The sequence below is a fragment of the Mesoplodon bidens genome (genome assembly GCF_964165515.1).
Source record: "Mesoplodon bidens genome assembly, chromosome: 2".
Lineage (NCBI taxonomy): Eukaryota > Metazoa > Chordata > Mammalia > Artiodactyla > Ziphiidae > Mesoplodon > Mesoplodon bidens.
The window spans coordinates 175,194,509-175,212,473 of NC_138177.1; the positions used below are offsets into that span (position 1 = coordinate 175,194,509).

At 58.6% G+C, this 17,965-nt stretch overlaps 1 protein-coding gene across 1 annotated transcript; it reads right to left on the bottom strand.

Moving 5' to 3' along the window:
* Positions 1 to 667: 667 nt before the first annotated feature.
* EFHD2 (EF-hand domain family member D2) lies at positions 668 to 17,307 on the bottom strand. The gene is made up of 4 exons (XM_081225845.1): positions 16,929 to 17,307; positions 4,843 to 4,990; positions 3,487 to 3,621; positions 668 to 2,448 (listed from the first exon to the last, which is right to left on the bottom strand). The coding sequence occupies exons 1-4, from the start codon at positions 17,231 to 17,233 to the stop codon at positions 2,317 to 2,319; spliced, it is 720 nt and encodes a 239-aa protein (XP_081081971.1). The 5' UTR covers positions 17,234 to 17,307; the 3' UTR covers positions 668 to 2,316.
* Between the last annotated feature and the right edge of the window lie 658 nt (positions 17,308 to 17,965).

Below are 17,965 nucleotides of genomic sequence, written 5' to 3' on the forward strand. Positions count from 1 at the left end.
AGACGGGGGACACCCTACCGGGAAACCAAAGGGTTGGGAAGACTTTAAGACCCTCTCATGGAACAGATGGGGTGACTGAGACCCAGCAGGAGCCTGATCTGTCCAAAGCTACACAGGGATCACCTGGCTCTTTGCCTTTCACCCAACCACCCATCTGCGGGGGAGGCTTGGGGTGTCTCTGAGTGCGACAGAGTCTTGGGGGGCTCTAGGGTGCCTCGATCCAGAAGCCCCGTGGCCTCGGTGCCACCCCTGGTGCATGTCCTCCTCTGAACGAACTTGCCAGGCAGGGTGGCTAGATGGGTAGGGGCACGAGCTGTGGACCGAGCAGCCTGGAGCTGCCCCGCTTGCCTGGGTGCCTCTGGGAGACTTTCTGGGTCTCTCTGTTCTTATCTGGGAATAACACAGCACCCCCAGCCCCCTCCTGGGCTGGCTGTGCGGATGAAATGAGTTGTTATATATAGAGCTTAGACTAGCCCCTGGTGACAGAAGGTGAGCATCAAACTCAACCTCCCATGAGGAAGAGTCCCTCTTCTCTCTGGCTTCTGAAATGACATGGGAGCCACCTGAGCCAGTGCTGCCCCGGCACCCAGGTGACCTCATCCTGTCCGCTCCTTTCCCAGCCCTGCCCCTCTTCCACCCCAACAAGAACCACACACACATAAGAATATAGAATTTTATCTTATTTTAGTTAAAAAAAATAATCGTACCACCGAATGAAGAAGTAGCCTTTTTTTTTTTCCTTTTTCTTTTTTGGTGAGAAGGGAAGAGAGAAAAAAAAAGCAATAAGCCAAAGAAAAAGAACTTTTTATATTCATCTGTATAAACATATCCGCTAAGGCAAACGCAATCCAGGGCCAAGGCTGCTGCACTGGGGTCAGTACCTCCTAATTCCTGCAGATTCTAAGGCCAAAAAAATAAAACCTCTGCAAGTCCAACTCTGCAAGTCCAATAGGAGTTTTGTGGACTCTTGGGGCATTTTACTAAAATAAAGAGTTACCGAGTTTAAAAAGCAGTGACGCTGTTACAACACACACTGAAAGGTGCATAACTGTGGCCTCAGTGGCCATGCACTTGTTTGGACTGGGGGACGGGCACAGCTTCACGACACAGTAATGGACACAGACGCACGTACACACAGACACGCACACATGAGCGAGCACATCGGGAGCCATGTAGGGCCGGGCAGGTGGCACAGGCTTGGCCACGGCCCATCTGGGGATGGGCATGGGGAGGGCTGGGGTCCCCATGCTCCCTCAGGGGGTGGGTGTGACAGGACAGGTCCCGTTGCTGGTGACAAGGCGGTGAACGTCACTTGGGGAAGGATGGCGTGAAAGAGCCAAGCCAGGCCCCCTGCTCCCCACCACCTGGTCCGTGCAAACCACTTAAAGCACTTCTTGGACGCCTCCTGGAGAATGGAGACGTGCTGGTTTCCTTCCTTATGAAGGGGCCAATCCCTCTTCCCCACCCTCCTCTCTCCAGAGACCCTCAGGCTGTTCTGGGTCAGGGAAAGCGGTGGGGGGGGGGACGATGATGACCAGGGACTGGTGTTTCTGCCCCCAGAGCCTTCCCTGCCCACAATCCGTGGCATGGCCGGCAGAGTGTGGGCCCGTGAGGTAGATTGGCACAGCTGCCCCCTCACCCTGCCTGGCTGGGCCCGAGAGAGCTGGGGTCTCCCTGCCAGCATGGGGTGCCAGGGGCCTGGGTCCCTTCGCCAAGATAGAAGCCCCCCCCTTGATTCCAGCAGAGAGAGGAGGCAGGGCCAGAGGAACAGGTGCTGGTGATGGGGATCCCGGGTGCCACCAATCAGCGCTATGGGGCCGGCCACGATTCTTGCCACCTGTCGCTCCCCCAATCAAGGGGGGGCGCTCGAGGGCCCCAGGGGCAGTGCAGCCTGTGGGTTAAGGGCAGGGTCTCTGCGGGGGTACAGGAGGAGGTGGAACGGGAGAGGCACAAGGAGAGGAGTGTGTGTGCAGGCAGCCCACCGGCAGGGAGAGCCCTAGAGCCGGAAGCAGGAGCGGCTGCAGCAGGCAGTGGGCGGCCAGGAGGCGAGAGGTGCAGGACTGGCCAGGGAGGGCTGGGCCAGGCCGGGAGGCGGCTGGTGTCAGGGCCTCAGGGACAGCGGAAGGGAGCGGGGAGACACCGGGCCGCTCTGGGAGACCCCTCAGCCGTCTTGTTCACAGACACGTGTAGCTGTTTAGCATGGTCCCTTCAGACAGAGCCGAGGGTCAGGCTTGGCCTGCGGTCTGCCGGCCCTCGCCACCCTCGCCCGCGGGACTGGGCGCCGGGGCCGGGGCCAGGCGGTGGGGCGCAGCCTCGCTACTTGAAGGTGGACTGCAGCTCCTTGAAGGCCGCCTTCCGCTGCTTCATCTCCTCCGCCTGCTTCTTCCTCTCCTCCTGCTCTGCCTTGATCTCCTCCTCGAAGCGGCTGGACACGTTCATGGCCTGGACCTGGGGTGGGGTTGGGGGGGAAGTGGCTCAGGGCCCGGAGGGGGCTCTCTCCGGGGTCTCTCCTGGTTCCGCTGTCCCCCTCCCCTATGCACGCACAGCTCCGCCTCCCACTAGCCTGGTCCTGGGCCAGGCACTTCAGTCACCTCTCTGAGCCTCAGTTCTTCCACTTAGAGCCTGGCGCTCAGTAACTCTGGCCTCATGGATACGTTGGGAGGATTGAAAGAGAGTGAAAGAGAGAAGACGTATTCAGTAGCTGCTGCTGAGCACGGGTCCTGATAATGTGAGCTTCCGAAGCTGCTATTCTTATCCTGGGAAGCCCAGACGCACACCTGGTCTCCCTGATGAACCCGGAAACATCCCCATCAACCCTAGAAGCCCAGAGGGAGGTGGGAGGAGGCCTTCAGAAGGAATGTTCTTAGCTAACACGGGGAGGGGGAGAAGCAAGAACAGGCAGGGGCCCCGGGGCCCGGGGAGGGCAGGACCCAGGAACCATACTTGTCCCCTGCATCTGAGCGTGTGCTGAAAGGGGAGGGTACTGTGCACGGCGGTGGCCTCTGGGGCCCATCATAGTCCCTCCCGGCTGGGGCTGGCGGGGCTAGTGTCTCCGAGAGGCTCCGGGAGCCAGTGCTGTGTTTCTGGGCCTGCTTCCTGTCTCCCGGGCCCACTCTTTAAGGCCCAGTCCTTTGCGGGTAGTGGCTCCGGGTACAGGGCTGGGGGCAGCTCAAAGGGGCCCCTGTCCCCTCTTCAAGAGTGCACACCCCTCCCTCCCCCACCTCTGGGGCAGGGAGAGAAAGAGAAGCTGGAAAGGATCACAGGCTGGACGGGAGGGTAGAGAAGCCAGGAGCGCCGTGGGCCCTGACTGACCCCGGAGGGGCGTCAGCTCCCCACCTCCTGTCTGCGGTCTCAGCAGGGACAGGAAGGGAATGTGCTGACCCCTGAGCTAACTCAGGGTCCCGGAGTACCCCGGCCACACCTGTCCTCAAGCGGGGCTCAGGGCAACCCCAGCCTGGGCTCCACACCTCCTCCCATATGCCTTACCTTAGCCTCAAAGAAGCTCTTGGCCCCCTTGACGCCCTCGGTGGACACATCGATCTCGGAGAGGCGGGCCAGCACGTGCAGCCCGCTGTCCTCCTGCAGCTCCCCAGCCGCTGCCTTGCGGAAAATCAGGAGGAACTGCAGCAGGGAGAACAGAACACTGATGCTGTCAGGGAGAGAGGGAAAGGGGCCAGGGCCTGCCCACACCCGGGGCCAGCTGCAGGCCTCCCCAGAAAGGAGGTTCTCACAGGCCTGGGAGCTGGAGGTCCGGGCTCTCCGTCCTCCACACTCTGTGTCCTGCACAGGCTGCCGCGTCCCTCCCTCTCTGGGCCTTGGTTTGCCCATCTGTACGATGGGAGGCTAGGTAACCTGTCTCCTGCCCCTGCAGGACTGGGGCTACTGCAGCCTGCTCTGCCCATCTGCCCATGCTCAGCTCCTGTTAAAAGCCTCAACCGACCTCTTACCTTTGTTTCCACTGTTCCCCAAACCAATCCGCTCTAACTTCCATTTACTGACCCATTTTACAGAGTGAGGAAGGCTCAGAGGCAAGAAAAAACCTGCCCCAATCTCAGCACCAGAAAGCGATGGAGGGAGGATTTGAACCCGGGTCCGGACTCCAAACCATCATCGTGTGCTGCTTGCACCTTCCTCCCTGGACTTGGCTCCCCCGGGCGCCCCCCTCCCCCTTCTCTCGCCCTGCCTCTTCTGTGCTTCCTGCCAGTTCTCCAAGGCCCAGCCTGAGCCTTGACTCTCCAGAGGCCACCTCTGGCATTTAACCCTATGACTCTCCAGGGGCCACCTCTGGCATTTAACCCTACACTGCCCTGGGACCAGTGCCCTTGCTCTCTGGCCTTGAGCCTCTGCTTCCTCCTCCAGCAAACAGGCTCATTCGTGGCTCCTGTCTCAGAGTGAGGCCTGAGTGAGATTCGGAGTGTGAAGTCACCCAGCTCAGCGCCCGCCCGGCTCCTCTCGGACCTGCAGTGCATGTCCCTCCTCCATCCGTCCCCTCTTCTCCTGAATCACAGCATCCTGTTTTTTCACTCTCTGAGCATCTCCCCCTCTACACGCCAGGAGCCCCAGAGCACAGGGCCTTTCTCTGTACTCCCACAGCCCACACAGGGTCAGGTATACAGAAGTCACTCCATAAGTGCTCACTGCATGAAGGAATGGATGTGCCTCCTTCTCACTTAGGCATCTCAGAATCTCCCCAGGTAGCTGCTCTAGGATCCGCTGAAACCTCACCCAGCTAACCATCAGCCACTCGACAGTGGCTGTTCACGGACAAAGTTGCTCAGTGACAAAGAGGGGTTAGTTTCCCCCCACCCCCCGGTGTTGCCCCCCACGGGGAGTGGGGCTCACCTCTCGGAAGCTGAGCTTGCTGTCAAAGTCCTCATCCACCTCCTTGATCATGTTTTTCAGGCCCAGGTGGGTCTGGGGGGCTCCAAGTTTCTCCATCATGAGCTTTAGCTCCATCAGGTCGATGAAGCCATCCCGGCCGGCATCGTACCTGTGAGTGCAAAGAGAGAGGCCTAAGGACATCCTGCCACCTCATACCTGACCAGAGTGGTCATAAGCCAGAGTACAAGGAGCCTGGGGGCTCAAAAGGTGCCTCCCACCAACACGTCATCTTATCACAGCTGGAGAGGACCTCGGCCCAGGTGGACTCCCGATTCGAGGCCCAGCTACTGCTTGGTTACCTCTGATGATGGAGAGCTCACCACGTGACCTGGCAGCCTCCTACATGTTGAACAGTGCTAACTTTTGGCCAAATTTACCTGCTACACAAGGAAGCGGAAACCACAGCCCCTCTCTACTGAATGAGATGTGAACAAGCAGGGAGGGAGAATTTACAATATCATGGGGGTGAGGATTGCGACGGTAGGCCCTGAAGTTAGAACTCACTGAGCATCTCCAGGTACCTCCACAGGCACTCGAGGGACATCTTGGCTCCATCTCTCCCCCTCTCCCTGTGCCCACCCAGGAGGGAAGCAGAAGGTACCACATGTCTCAGGGTAGGGCCAGAGGTCACAGGAGGGAGGGGCCACTTCTGGTTTTCTGGAAGGTGGCCTGGGGTGTGTTCTGGAAACAAGTTGTGCAGGGTGCCTGCAGCGAGCGGCAGGGATCCAGCTGGGTGGCTGGAAAGACCTGGAACAGTGATTACGTGATGACCGTGCCTCTGCCCTGCACATTTCAGTTCTCTTTTTTCTACCGCCAACAGCCTGGCAGAGAGAGGGACAGGGTGAGGGGCAGAGTCTAAACGTCTCGCTCGACTGGCTTCCTTGTGGTAAGAGCTTGGGTCAGAGCTGGGCTCCAGGCCCGTCTCCTGGCTGGGGAGGTGCTGCTCGTGCCGGGAGCACACAGCATGGCAGATGTGGGTGCTGTTCCCACGGCCCAGCCAGGCCTCTTATCAGGTGAACCGAGCAACCGCCTTGACTGTCTCCTGGTGGGCTGGGGAGAGTCATCTCAGCACTGGCCAAATGGGCCTTCTGAGCCTAAAGAAACTTGTGCAATCCCCGAGGCCTCAAGATGGCTGGGTGGCAGCGCTGGTGACAGCAATATGACACACAGGGGCTGAGTTCCAGAAACTTCCTGGAGACTTGGAGTTCCTACACAAACACACATCTCATTCCTGTGGCCTCTACAGGGCTTCCCAATTCCCTTCCCCCATCTCTAATTACACATAAGCTTCACATGACTATGGACATCTGACAGCAACCACTTTTTGAAATCTAATCTATCTTTGTGCTGGGAAATTTCCATACTTTATTTTACTTAATCTTCATAATAACCTTCTCTTATAATGGAAGCTCAGAGAGGTTAAGTGGCCTGCCCAAGGTCACACAGCAGTGAAGGAAGGGGCTGGGCTTCTACCTCACGTCAGTAGGGCTCATAAACCTGCACATTTGCTGGGCGCCCCCCACCCCACCATGTCCTGGGGTTGCCAGCAGGACAGAGATGTCTGCCTGGAGCACTGAGCAGAGCATTTGCGTGAAGGGTAAAAATGGTTCACGAGCAAGTGAGTCAGTGGTTGGAAGTGATGCAGCACAGGGAAGATAGGTCTCTGGAAACCCTGCAGGGAACACAGGGTCCTGAGGCCTTTTCCCCCACTACGGGGTGAAAGGGTCCGGGGTGGGAGCAGTGGCCACAGCTGAGGCGGAAGCAGATGCAAGAGGATGTGGTGGAGGGTTGTACGACTCGGGAGGGTCAGGGAGGCCAACGATCCCATGGTCCAGGCTCTGCTTAGAACTGGAGGGGCCTGGTGCGGGGCACAGTGGAGCCCCCCCCTTCCATCTTTGGAGCTTGTTTGCCAGTGGTAAGGGGCTGGGTGGCTGCTGCATGAGCCTTAGTGACCGGTACTGGAGCAGCCCTGGAGCGTGGCCAGGTGAGGGAGTCAGTCTTTCCCGGGGCAAGTCACATGGATGCCCCTCCTCAGCGTCCCTGAGGAAGACAAAGCCCCCGCCTCTTTCTGAACTCAGGCTCCCATGATGACGTCAGGGCTGGAGCAGACTGCCTGGGGTCCAGGAGACTGTGCCATCGAGCCTCCAGCCAAGGCTGAGAACCCCTGGTATGATGGTGACTCTTCCGTAAGGTCACTGCGAGGACTGGGTACGTTCACATGTGACAAGCACTTCGCACAGCACTGGCTCCAGAAACTGCAGCTACCAGCACTATCACGAGACTTCGTTACTTTTATGAAGCTCCTACTACGTGCCAGGCATTTTCTCTGTGCTCAGCAATCCTGGGGGGTCAGTTATGTTCCCATGTGACTGATTAGGGGACAGGGGCTGGAGAGGTTTGGGCACTGGCCAAGGGTTCAGACGCCCATCCCTGTGATTCCCACACTCTACTCTCTCTACCGCCCCACCTGCCTCTCCTGAGCCTCAGCTTTATTTACTGCTCAAGGGTTACTCCTGCAGCCAGGGGTGGCTCAGTTTCAGAGGAAGTGCAGATAAAGTGTCCAAACTTGGACAGAAACTTGGGCTCTGGATCTCGGTCTCTGGCAGCTCCCAGGCCTGGCTGGGCTGCAGCTCAAACCGCGGCGTGAACCGCTGCCTGTGTCAATCAAGCATCAATCAATTACTGGTTCCGGGCTCCTGCCCCCAAGGGGACAATGCAGGGGCTGGCCACACTGGAGGGAGTTGTTCCCACAAGACCCCCGGGGGAGTGGACATCTACCATGTGCCCTGGGCTGTGACGTGGGTGGGCTCTGGGTCATTGGATCAGCCAGGTTCCTGGGTAAACCCTGGAGGTTTGTGCTCACAGCAGCTCTGCTGAGACTAACCCGAGTCCAAACCCCAGCTCTGCCACCTGCTGGCTAGGGGACTCTGCTCACGTCACATGACCCTATGAACCATTTACATCATGGAGATGAGACCCACCCCAGGCTTGCGGCAAGAGTTAAGAGATGATCCACGTAGATTCTTAGCACAGAGGCTGGCCCACAATAAGTACTTAATCATTACACGCTAACTACAGTACTACTACTACGAAATTACTATTATCGGTAACATCTACCTCTAGGATTTGAGATAAAGGAGACTGTGGATGTAAAATGCCTAGTACATAGTACGTGCTGAAAACCTGCAATTTCTTTAGAATAGTGGCTATTGAGAACTTTTTATGTGCCAGACACTAGTTAAGTACTTTGCACATATAATATAAAAATGGTGTTGATAATGAGAATAATAATGGTAAAAAATACAATTTCTCCCTCAGGCACCAGTCCTGATGGTGCGTGGCGGGGAGGAAGTGCTTGTTGTAGACTGGCCTGGAGGCAGCGGGTGGACACGATGGCCCAGAGGTCCCTCCAGCATCTTCTCTTTCTGAAGGTCCCACTACTTCCCTCCCCCGCCCCCGTTAGGCCCGATTCGAGGACCCCGCCACTTGGGGAGGTGAGGAGAGAGCAGGACAGAATCTTCTGTTCTCTCGCTGGGCAGAGAGAGAGAGAAGCCTCGGTCCTGGATGCCTCTCTTGCTCCTCCTCTGACAGGGAGGGAAGTGACAACGGGGGAGACTGTCACTGTGCCACCAGCAGGAGGACCACTGGCACCCCAGGAGAGAACGGTGTTCTAAGATGCTTGGAAACAGCCGTATATCCCTGAGTGGGGAGAGCCTCTCTCCCCTCAGCCCTCTCCCTGAGCTGGAGCTGAGGTTGCAGGTAGCTCAGGGGATCCAGGAAAAGAGTCCGTACCCAAGGTCCGCCTGGATGCCTGGTCCACCCAGTTCATGTCATGTAGGGAACCCGGGGCCCAGAGTGGAGAGCAAGCAGCCCAGGGTCACACAGCTGGAGAAAAGCAAGATTCCCAAAGTTGTAAGCTTTCCTCCCTGGCTGCCTGCTTTCTTCTTGGGAAGGAGGTCCCATAGAGGGTCCCAGATTCTCAAGCCTGCAGGGTTGGGGGAGACTGGGCTGAGAGGAGAGGCTTGGGGCCTGCCTGGGAGGGCCAGTTCCATTTGGCAGGACTGACAACAAAGCTCCTGGGCTGGGAGCTCAGCACTCGTCTCCAGCACTGGAGGGAGGCGGCTGCACCTGGTGCTGTGCCCACATTCCTACCCAGCTCGCCCTGAGCCTCCCCCTGAATAGTTCTCGATGGGGAGGGCTCAGCAGCTGCCGCCCCGGATGCTGGTGACGAAATCCCCTCCCATCTGCCCTTGCACGTGGAGCAGCGGCCACCACCCAGGCAGACTTTGCTCCTTTGGGCTGCAGGTCCCATCCGGCTGATGGCTCCTCCTCCCCCGGTTCTGATAACCCGGAGATAAGGGGGTGAGAGCAGCGGCCGGCTCCTACAGCGTGCAGGGCTTGCCCTCATTTCATAACAATATTATCATTAGTGGCTGCTCTTGGCTGGGCACTTACTATGTGCCAGGCACTGTGCCAAGTGTTTTGTATCAGATCCTCACAGGAACTCCATGAAGCAGGCATGAATATCCCCATACTACAGACGAGGAGACTGAGGCTCAGGGAGAAAGTGACTTGGCCAAGACCATAGCTGACAAGGGCACACCTGGGATCAGAACCCTGACCTGATGGAAAAAATGTGCTTTTAACTACTATGCTATGTCTTGATGCCTACAGACCCTGCACCAAAGAAACTCAGGCTGGGAAGGATCCTGGAGGCCACCTCATTTAGCCATTCATGAAGGTCAGGTACACAGTGCAGTTTTCCTGCTTGGTATCTTGAATACCTCTAAGGATGGGAAGCTCACTGCTTACCTAAAGCAGCACATTTTGGCTTTGGAACTATTAGAAAGTTTCTCCTCATGCACGACCCTCCCCACCCGCCAGCTGTGTTGTACAGTCTGAGAGCAGAATGAGGAGTCATCATCACACCTGCTGCACAAGGGGAGGGTGGGAACAGTTGACTTGGGAGCACAGGGGACCCCAATTCTCTCCCTTCTAGTTCCCATCCCAGGCCTTTGCTGATGGCCCCTCTGCCCATGGGGGTCCCACGGAGGACAGACAGCTGGAGAGAGTGGTGTTTATGGACCCCTGAGCCCCCAGGCCCACCTGGCTTTGTTCTCAGCATTCACAGACCTGGTCTTCCTCCATCCTATCTGGGGAGGCCCCAGAGGCTCCTAGGCCTCTACTCTTTGCCCTGCAAAATGGGAAGGCAGGTCGCTTGGGGCAGGAAAGTTCTGGACAACAGGGAAATTCTGGCCTTGCTAGCTGTTACAGGCAGGTTGGCTTGGCCCGCCTCCCCGTGCAGGTGGACGCCCACAGGCTCGGTGGTGAGGGCCGGCAGTGCCCATCCGTTCCTGCACTCTCCCACCCCCAGACGGCCTGACTCATGAGGGGAAAGCCCAGCCTCTCACCACTTCCTCCAGTCCTATCTGCGGAGTCTGACACTTGATCTGTTGCCCTGTGTCAGCCAAGGAGAGGGTGTGTGAGTGCATACGGGTGAGTGTGTGGCTGGGGGGTGCTCACGCCTCCTCCACGGCTTTCCAATAAGTCCAAGGGTCAAGTGGGGGCCCCCTAGGCTGATGGCAATTGCTGGGCACTGTCAGGACTTGGGGACGTCCTAACCTCAAGTTCAAGCACCTCATGCTGAGCCTACCCTGGGAGGGCAGCTCACTCCACAGGTAGTTTCATCAGTGGGTCTCCCCTCCCCGGCTCTCCCCTGTGCCGCCTCCTTCCCTGCCTGCACTTAATAATAATAATAATTATAAAAGTGATTGCAAAGAACATTTACTGAATGTCTAATATAACCCAGTGTTTACTATTTAACTTAATCTTCCCTCTTGTTTTCCCCTCACTGCCCAGACTAAGTAACATGGCCGGGAGACAGCTGTGGTGGCCCAGTGCTTCTTAAACCTTAATGCGCACACCCGGTGAGCCTTGTTAAAACGCAGATTCTGATCCAGTAGGCCTGGGGTGGAGCCTGAGCATCTGAGCTTTCTAACAAGCTCCCGGGTGACGCTGATGCTGCTCTCTTCGGGTCCCATGGGAGCAAGGGACTTGGGAGTCAGAAGGACCCTAGTTCAAATCCTGTCTCCCCTCCTCAAGTCATGGAACCCTCTCTGAGACCCAGTCTTCTTATCTACGAAAGGGGTGATGATCATCTTCCAGGATGCTGAGACAGGATTAAACAAGAGGCAAAGTGCCTGGAATGGAGACGCCACAGTGGCCCTCTGTCTCCGCACAGCTCAGGGGTCCCTGGGCCCGGCTCTGTCCGGCTGCACCTTTCTGGTCCGGAACCCTCACTTCTCTAGAGACCTTGAAAAGCAGAAGTCTGCCGAGGAGCAGGCGGCTGGGCAGTCAGAGGGAACTCGGCTGCTGGAGGGTGTGGGGACTGTCCCTGCTGAGGCCACAGGGCGACTCTGCCCCTGGCTGGGCTGGCCCTGCAGAAAGGGCCCCAGGCAGCAGGGCTGGGTCTCCTACAGCTGAAGCCAGGCCCTGAACCCAGAGGCACAGAGGAGAGAAGGCAGGAAGGTGCAAACCAAAAGGGAACCAAAAGTCCCTGGGGGGACGGGAAGGAGAGGTGACTCAGAATCAGAAGGGAAGTAAGAGAGCAGAGGACAGGCCTGAGGCCAGGAAATCCTCCCTCCCCAGGGGTGGGGCTTCTCCCCAGAAAGGCAGGCTCCTGGCTGCTGCAGGGGGAAGGACCCAACCTCTGAACCCCCAGAGGACTCCCCCCCACCCCCGCCGAGGCTCTGGGACTCCTCCTCTCCCCTAAACGCAGCCCTCACTTGGCCTCGGGAGCTCCCAGTAGGCAGACCTGGTTCTAATCCTGGCCCTGCCACTTATTATAACCTTGAGCCTTGCTTTCCTCATCTGGCAAATGGGGATAATGACAGCACCCACCTCCCTGAGCTGGTGTGAAGATGAAGTTCAGTTCCTGAAATCACACACCAGGCTCAACTGGGCCTGGCGGCTCCATTTAACAAGGAGGACGTGGCGGCAGGGGGCTGGCTGTGGAGGGCCGGCGTCACGGCATCCCTCAGGAGAACCTCCAGTCCTCGTCATAGAAATAAAGAAATGGAACCTGCCGTTTCCAGCCCAGTGGGCCCATCCTCTCTATCCCCCCAAAGACCCCTCTATGCCACTGCTCTCCATGAGACTTTAAGCTTCTTGAGGGCAGGAACTCTATTTTTCCCTTAATTCTCTGGACCTCACACACAGAAACTTAATATGATCAGAGGAATGGAGTTTAAGCTTTTCAAAATCGTCTATGTTTTTAATAGCCCACAGACCAGACACAATGGTGGGCTCTTTACAAAGGCTCAGGACTTTTTTTTTTTTTTTTTGGCCGCACCGTCAGGCTTGTTAGGGGATTGAACGTGGGCCCTCGGCAGTGAAAGGGCGGTGTCCTAACCACTGGACCTCCAGGGAATTCCCCAGGACTTTTTAAAACTTAATCCTCAGGACTTTACCAGGCAGGTTCTTTAGCCCCAGGGGAAACAGGCTCTGAGAAGCAGAGCTCCCCGTCCAGTCACCCAGCTGGGCGGTGGCAGACGGGCGCTGGAGTCCTAGATTTGTGTCATGCCAGGGCTGCTGTGTGCGCTGCCCTTTTTCCTGCCACCTGCCTTCCACGTAATTAAGTGATAATGAATTCGGTTTCCCATTTTTGTTATTTATCAAAGCCATATGTAGCCGTCAATGAAAGTGTCGGTTCAGCAGAGGAGGGAAAGAAGGTTCTCATGCTGGGTCCCCGTCACTCCGGCCCAGAGCAAGAGGGTTCTTGCCAGCCTGGCAGGCCGGGCAGCTCCATGGGGGGTAAGTGGAGTCAGCCAGTGGCTTCTGTGGAGCAATCTCCATGCTAGGCACCACCACCAGGGCTGGGGATGGTGGTGACAGGAACTTGGAAAGTACGTATTTTGCGCCAGTCACTTCATAACCTGGGTGGGTTCTATTATTCTCCCTGTTCCAGGGTGAGGAACCGGGGCTCAGAAGGGTTTATGTGCCTTGCCCCAGGGCCCAAGGCTGGGTTTCCAACCCAGGGCGGCTGATTCCAAAGGCCCTGCCCTTAACCACTGCACCAGACAGTCCTCCAGGAAGGACGAGGGGGTGGTGCTGCTGTGAGCTGCAAGAGCCTGAGGCGACACCAGGGAGGCGTAGCAGGTGGAGAGGAGGGTTGGGCAAGGTGGGAAGAAGAGAGGGAAGCCCCCCTCTTCTCTGACGCAAGGGGTCATGAGATGAAGTGGCTGGGGACGAGGCTGGGCAGGGCAGGGAACTAGGACATCTTCCTCGGATTCCACGGCAGGTTCAGAATTACATGGCTGCCTTCCTCTCTGGCAGGTCTCGGTTTACACCGCCCCGCAGAGCCCCACGCAGGCTGTTGCCAGGCCAGAGGTGGCTGCCCTGAGGCCCTCTGGGTCCACACCACTGCCCCTTGCCTGGAGGGTTCCAGAGCAGCCCTGGACGGATGGGCAGACAGAGGAGGGGAGAGGGTCGGATTAGAGGTGATGGGTGCAGCCTGAGGCTGCAAGAGGAGGAAGGACTGAGAGTCCAGGTACCTGGCACCGTGCCAGAGCTCTGCGTGTATCACCTCCCCCCGCCCCACCTCCAGAAGCAGGGACAACTTTTCCCATTGTGTAGACAAGGATGCTCTGGTTCAGCCACTGAAAACATCCCCGTGAATGTCACTACACCTTCCTGGGCCTCAGTTTCCTCTTCTGTAAAACGGGGGAGAAGCGTTGGTGACAACCCCGGAGGTCTCTCCCAGATGGAAACTAACAGCAGCGTGAGGTCAGCGATGACGGAGAGCCCGTCTATCTTCCCTCGGCCCTCTCTCTTCTCTCTCCAGCTCCATCCTTAGGAAGTATCTGCTGATGATCACTGAATGGATGAACTGGAAGACCCTGGAAGGCAGTTCTGCCATCCGGGAGGGTTCAGGACGACTCAGAAATAAGGAAGTCATTGGTGAATCACCTTTGGGAATCATCAGATACATCATGCTCCTTTTACAGATGGGAAGACTGAGGCCCAGAGAGGGCAGGAAGACTAGGTAATTGAGTGGCAGAGCCAGGACAAAGCCCCACTTCCTAGCTCCTGGCCTCCAAGACAAGTCCAGCTCCCAGCTCCCTCTGCCCTCTCCCACCTCCTGCACTCTGCTCTGGGGGATGGCTTCCCAGGGGGGCCAGGCTCCCCTCCCCTCTGCCATGGGAGCTGCAGATCAGGGTGGAAGTGTCCCAGCAGAGCCCTGGCTGTGATCCTTGGGCCCTGCTTGGACCCAGGAGGCTGCAGCACCTCTTGGACAGCAGAAGCAGAACGCGAGTTTTGTCTTCCATGAGAGCCTGTCTGTTGGCTGTTCACAGCCGGGACTCGGCTGGGCTGTGCTCGGCTGGCACAGTGAAGCCTTGTTTCCTTGAATACAAAATCTGCAGCCTTCCATCCAGGCCAGGGCCCCCCGCGGGTGGCACTTCCTTCCCTAGAAGCTCCCTGACCCCTTCCTGCCCCCCTCACCCTGCCAATACCTCATTGAGCAGTAGTGGTGCCAAGAGGGGGCTTCCAGGGGTTCAGCTCCCCTCAATTTTCAACAAAGTACCCCTCGTCAAACTAACAGCCAAAACAGCCTCTGTAAAAAGTGAGCTTGCTCTGCAAATGCAGCTTCACGACCATTCCCCTAGTCACGCGCCCCTTCCAACCAAGCTGCAGCCTTCCAAGTCCCTGCTCATTCGGTGTGTCTGGGTTCTCCAAACAGCTCCTTCTTTTTTTTGGCGGGCATAGAGGGGATGAAGCCTAAGAGAAGGAGGACTCTGGTGGTGGGTCCATGTGGTAGAAAATCAGCCATGCACACGGAAGCGGGTGTTGGTGGGGTGTGTTTCCCCACGTGGAGGCAGACGTCTGTGACGGGAAGCCCAGGAGGGAAGAACATGGGTTTTGGAGTCACAGACCTGGGTTTAGATTATGACTCCTTCATTTTTGAGCTGTGTATTCTTGGCAAGTTACCTACCTGCTCTGTGCCCAGACTGCCCAACTGCGCCATGGTGGTGACGACAGTTCTATGTCATGGGGCTGCTGGGAGGAATGGAGGAGCTCCTTAGTCCTGCGGCACTGAGAATGCAGGGATTGTGGCCGCATTTGAATAATCTCCCTCGTACTTCACGGGGGTGGGGGGGGCAGAGTCTATAAGGAAGTTCTGACTGCCCTCTATTGAGGCTGCGATCCTGGAACTCCTGCTCTCCTGATAGGGCCAGTCTTTTATCAGGAAGAAACTTGAGAAGAACTCCCAGACAAGACCCTGGAGCCAAAGAAGCAGGCTCCTCAAGGCCCAGGGGTCTCCATGCAGAGGCCTGGAGTGGGATTAAGGACTCAGTTCCACCCCAGGCTGACCCTCGGAAAAACATGGGGCTCCCAGCCATCCAGGTCTGAGAACCAAAAACCTCTTCTGCTTTGGGGCCAAATGCAGAAGCAGGGCCACAGCAAGCAGTGAGGAGTGGGAAAGAGCCTTTCTCAAGCTGGGGGGTTGCAAAACCCTCCCCCCCCCCGCCCCGGGCTTCCTGCTTGCGGCCCGGGCACACTGCCCCAGCCAAGGTGGGGTCAGCACCCCTTCCTCTCAACCTTGGGCTGCCAGACCTCCTGACTCCCTCACCTGAGACTTGGCCTCAGGACGGTTCTACCTTTTGGATCCACTTCCAGATCTACTCCAGATCACACCCCTGGGCTGTTTTCCCCTCCAGGGGCCAGGGGCAGGGGGGATGGGCAACAGGAGGTGGGCAGAGAAGAATACCAAAGGGAGGGGGGCTGAGTACCTTCACCCCCGCCCCAGGCCCCCCTCACTGCTCGGGATAGGGCAGCGTGGCTGACCATCTCAATCCCAACTGGGTGAACGCAGTGATGGACCAGAAGGGGACCTGGAAGCCTTTCTCTCTAGTCATTTCACAGAGATTTAAAGTTTTTTTCGTTGGGGGAGGGGGAAGCCCAGAGGCCTGGAAGGACCTGTCCAACCTGCTGAGGGCATGGGGTATGGAATTTAAGGATGGAGTAAAGGTAGAGGTGAGAGCTACCAGCCAAGTCAGATAGGAAGGTGTGGGGTGTCAGGGACCCTGTGTGGGGAGGGAAAGGGGGCACGCGGTGGGGGAAGGGAGGCAAGGAGAGATGAGGCCTTTCTGACAGAAAGCAGGGGGCAGTGACTGCAGAGCTGCTGGGTGTAGCGGGGTGGCGAGGGCAAGAGGAGGGAGGGGCGGTCTGCGGAGGGAGGCGGGGACTCGGCCCTGCAGGGACGTGGCTACGGGGTGGGGGGCGGTGGGAGGTGTACATACCTGCCGAGTCGGGGGCAGGGAGGAAGGGGTCCCTCCCTGGGGAGATGACCTGAGGGTCAAGGGTTGGGGTCCTGGCTAACGGAGTGGATGAGGGTAGAGGTGGGAGGGGCAGAAGGGTCTTTGACACAGTTTGCTGGCAGATGCTGAATAAGTGGAGGGGATGCGGGGGAGGGGTCTCGGCCCAGAACCCACGTTGAGAGGGATCTGAGATAAGCAGAGTAAATGAAAGGACCCCAGTAAAAGGAATGGTCACCTTTGTTGAGGCGCTGGAGGGTGCGGTGGGTGTTTTAGACCCGTGTTTGGGGGGGGGGTTGGGAATTCAAGTAGCTGAGGAGGGGGAAAGGGGGCCACGGGGTCCTCAATCTCGGTGTGCGCGCTTGTGGAGAAGCATCACTAACAAGGCCAGAGAACCGGACCCTCCAGACCCCTGTGCTTATCTAGAAGGAGCCGCGGGGTCCCCCACTCCGCGTGCGCGCGTGCGGTGTATCGGGGGCAGCGTCACCGTGAGGAGGGGTCGCGCGCCAGGGGCCGCGGGTTCCCCAGACCCACATGCGTGGTAGGGAGGAGGTCCCGAAGCCTCGTGATTATCTGGAAGGGGCCCGGGGTCCCCGCCCCTGGTGTGTCAGGGATCGGGGAGCTCGGCTGGCCGCACGGGTCCCGGGACGGCGCGGGGTCCAGGGTTCGGGGGCTCGGGAGCCGAGGCCGGCTCTCGGGGTGGGTGGGGAACCGTGTCGAGCGGGCACTCACTGCTTGAACATCTTCTCCATGTCCTTGATCTGCTTCCTGGAGAACTCCTTGAACTCGGTGTAGGGGTTGAAGACGCGGCGGCTGGGCGACTGGGGCTCGCCGATGCCCTGGTTGAGGTCGGCGCGCCGCAGCAGCTTGGCGCTCAGCTCTTCGTCCGCGCTGCCCAGCGCCTCGGCCGCCTCGTCGGGCGCCCCCGCCGCCGCCGCCGCCCCGTTCAGCCCGGGCTGCTCCGGGGCCTCGACGCCGCCCTCGCCCTCCATCTGCAGCCGCCGGCTCAGCTTGCTGGCCAGCTCGTCCGTGGCCATGGTGGCCCGCGCGGCGCTCGCCCCCGGACCCTCCTAGTCGCGCGCCCGTGCCGCCTCTGGCCGCGCTCTTCCTCTTCCTGACACTCCCCAGCGCCAGGCACCGCCCCCCGAAGGTGGGACTTACGCCCCTCGCTGGGCCCGCCCCCTCCCGCCCCGGCTCCCGGCCTTGCGCAGCCCGCCCCGCGAGGGCACGGGCTCCGGCTCGGGCTCCGGCTCGGGCTCCGCGACTAGAGTGTGCCGGGGGCTCCGGGCCCGCCACCATCCTCCCCCGTAAGGTTGGGGGGCTCCCGTAGGCCCCATCCCCCCTCTCCTCCTCACTTTGCCGACTGAACGGGAGAGGTCGGGCTGGGGGCCGGGGACCGAGGCGGGAAGGACGAGGGGGTCTTTCCCTGCAGTTTGGGTGTGGGTCTGGGGCGCAGGGGGGCGCCGCCCCCAACCCCTTCTCTGGAATCCCCACGCCGTGGAGTCGTAATCCCATGGCGGTGTGACACCCTGTCGGTTGCCATGGAGACGACTCAGTGTTACACACTGTCGCTTTCGATGAGGGTTGCAGGGGTAATGAAGAAGGTGCACCCGGTGAGCAGGAACCCCCGTTTAGATGTAACCGCAGGTGGAGCTGCTGCATCTTTTGGAGAGGGGTGGATGAGCAGCTGCGAGGGAGATGGCGCTGGGCTTCAGCCCTGAGAAGTCCTCGGAGATAGCGGGAGAGCGAGAGGGAGAAGAGCCTTGCCC

Excerpts from the sequence above, each read along its gene's own strand:
- EFHD2 (XM_081225845.1), bottom strand. The coding sequence starts at position 17,233 with ATGGCCACGGACGAGCTGGCCAGCAAGCTGAGCCGGCGGCTGCAGATG. Across the intron at positions 3,622-4,842 it reads GCAAGCTCAGCTTCCGAGAG|TTCCTCCTGATTTTCCGCAA; the intron begins GTGAGCCCCACT and ends TCCCTGCTGCAG. Across the intron at positions 2,449-3,486 it reads AGAGCTTCTTTGAGGCTAAG|GTCCAGGCCATGAACGTGTC; the intron begins GTAAGGCATATG and ends ACCCCACCCCAG.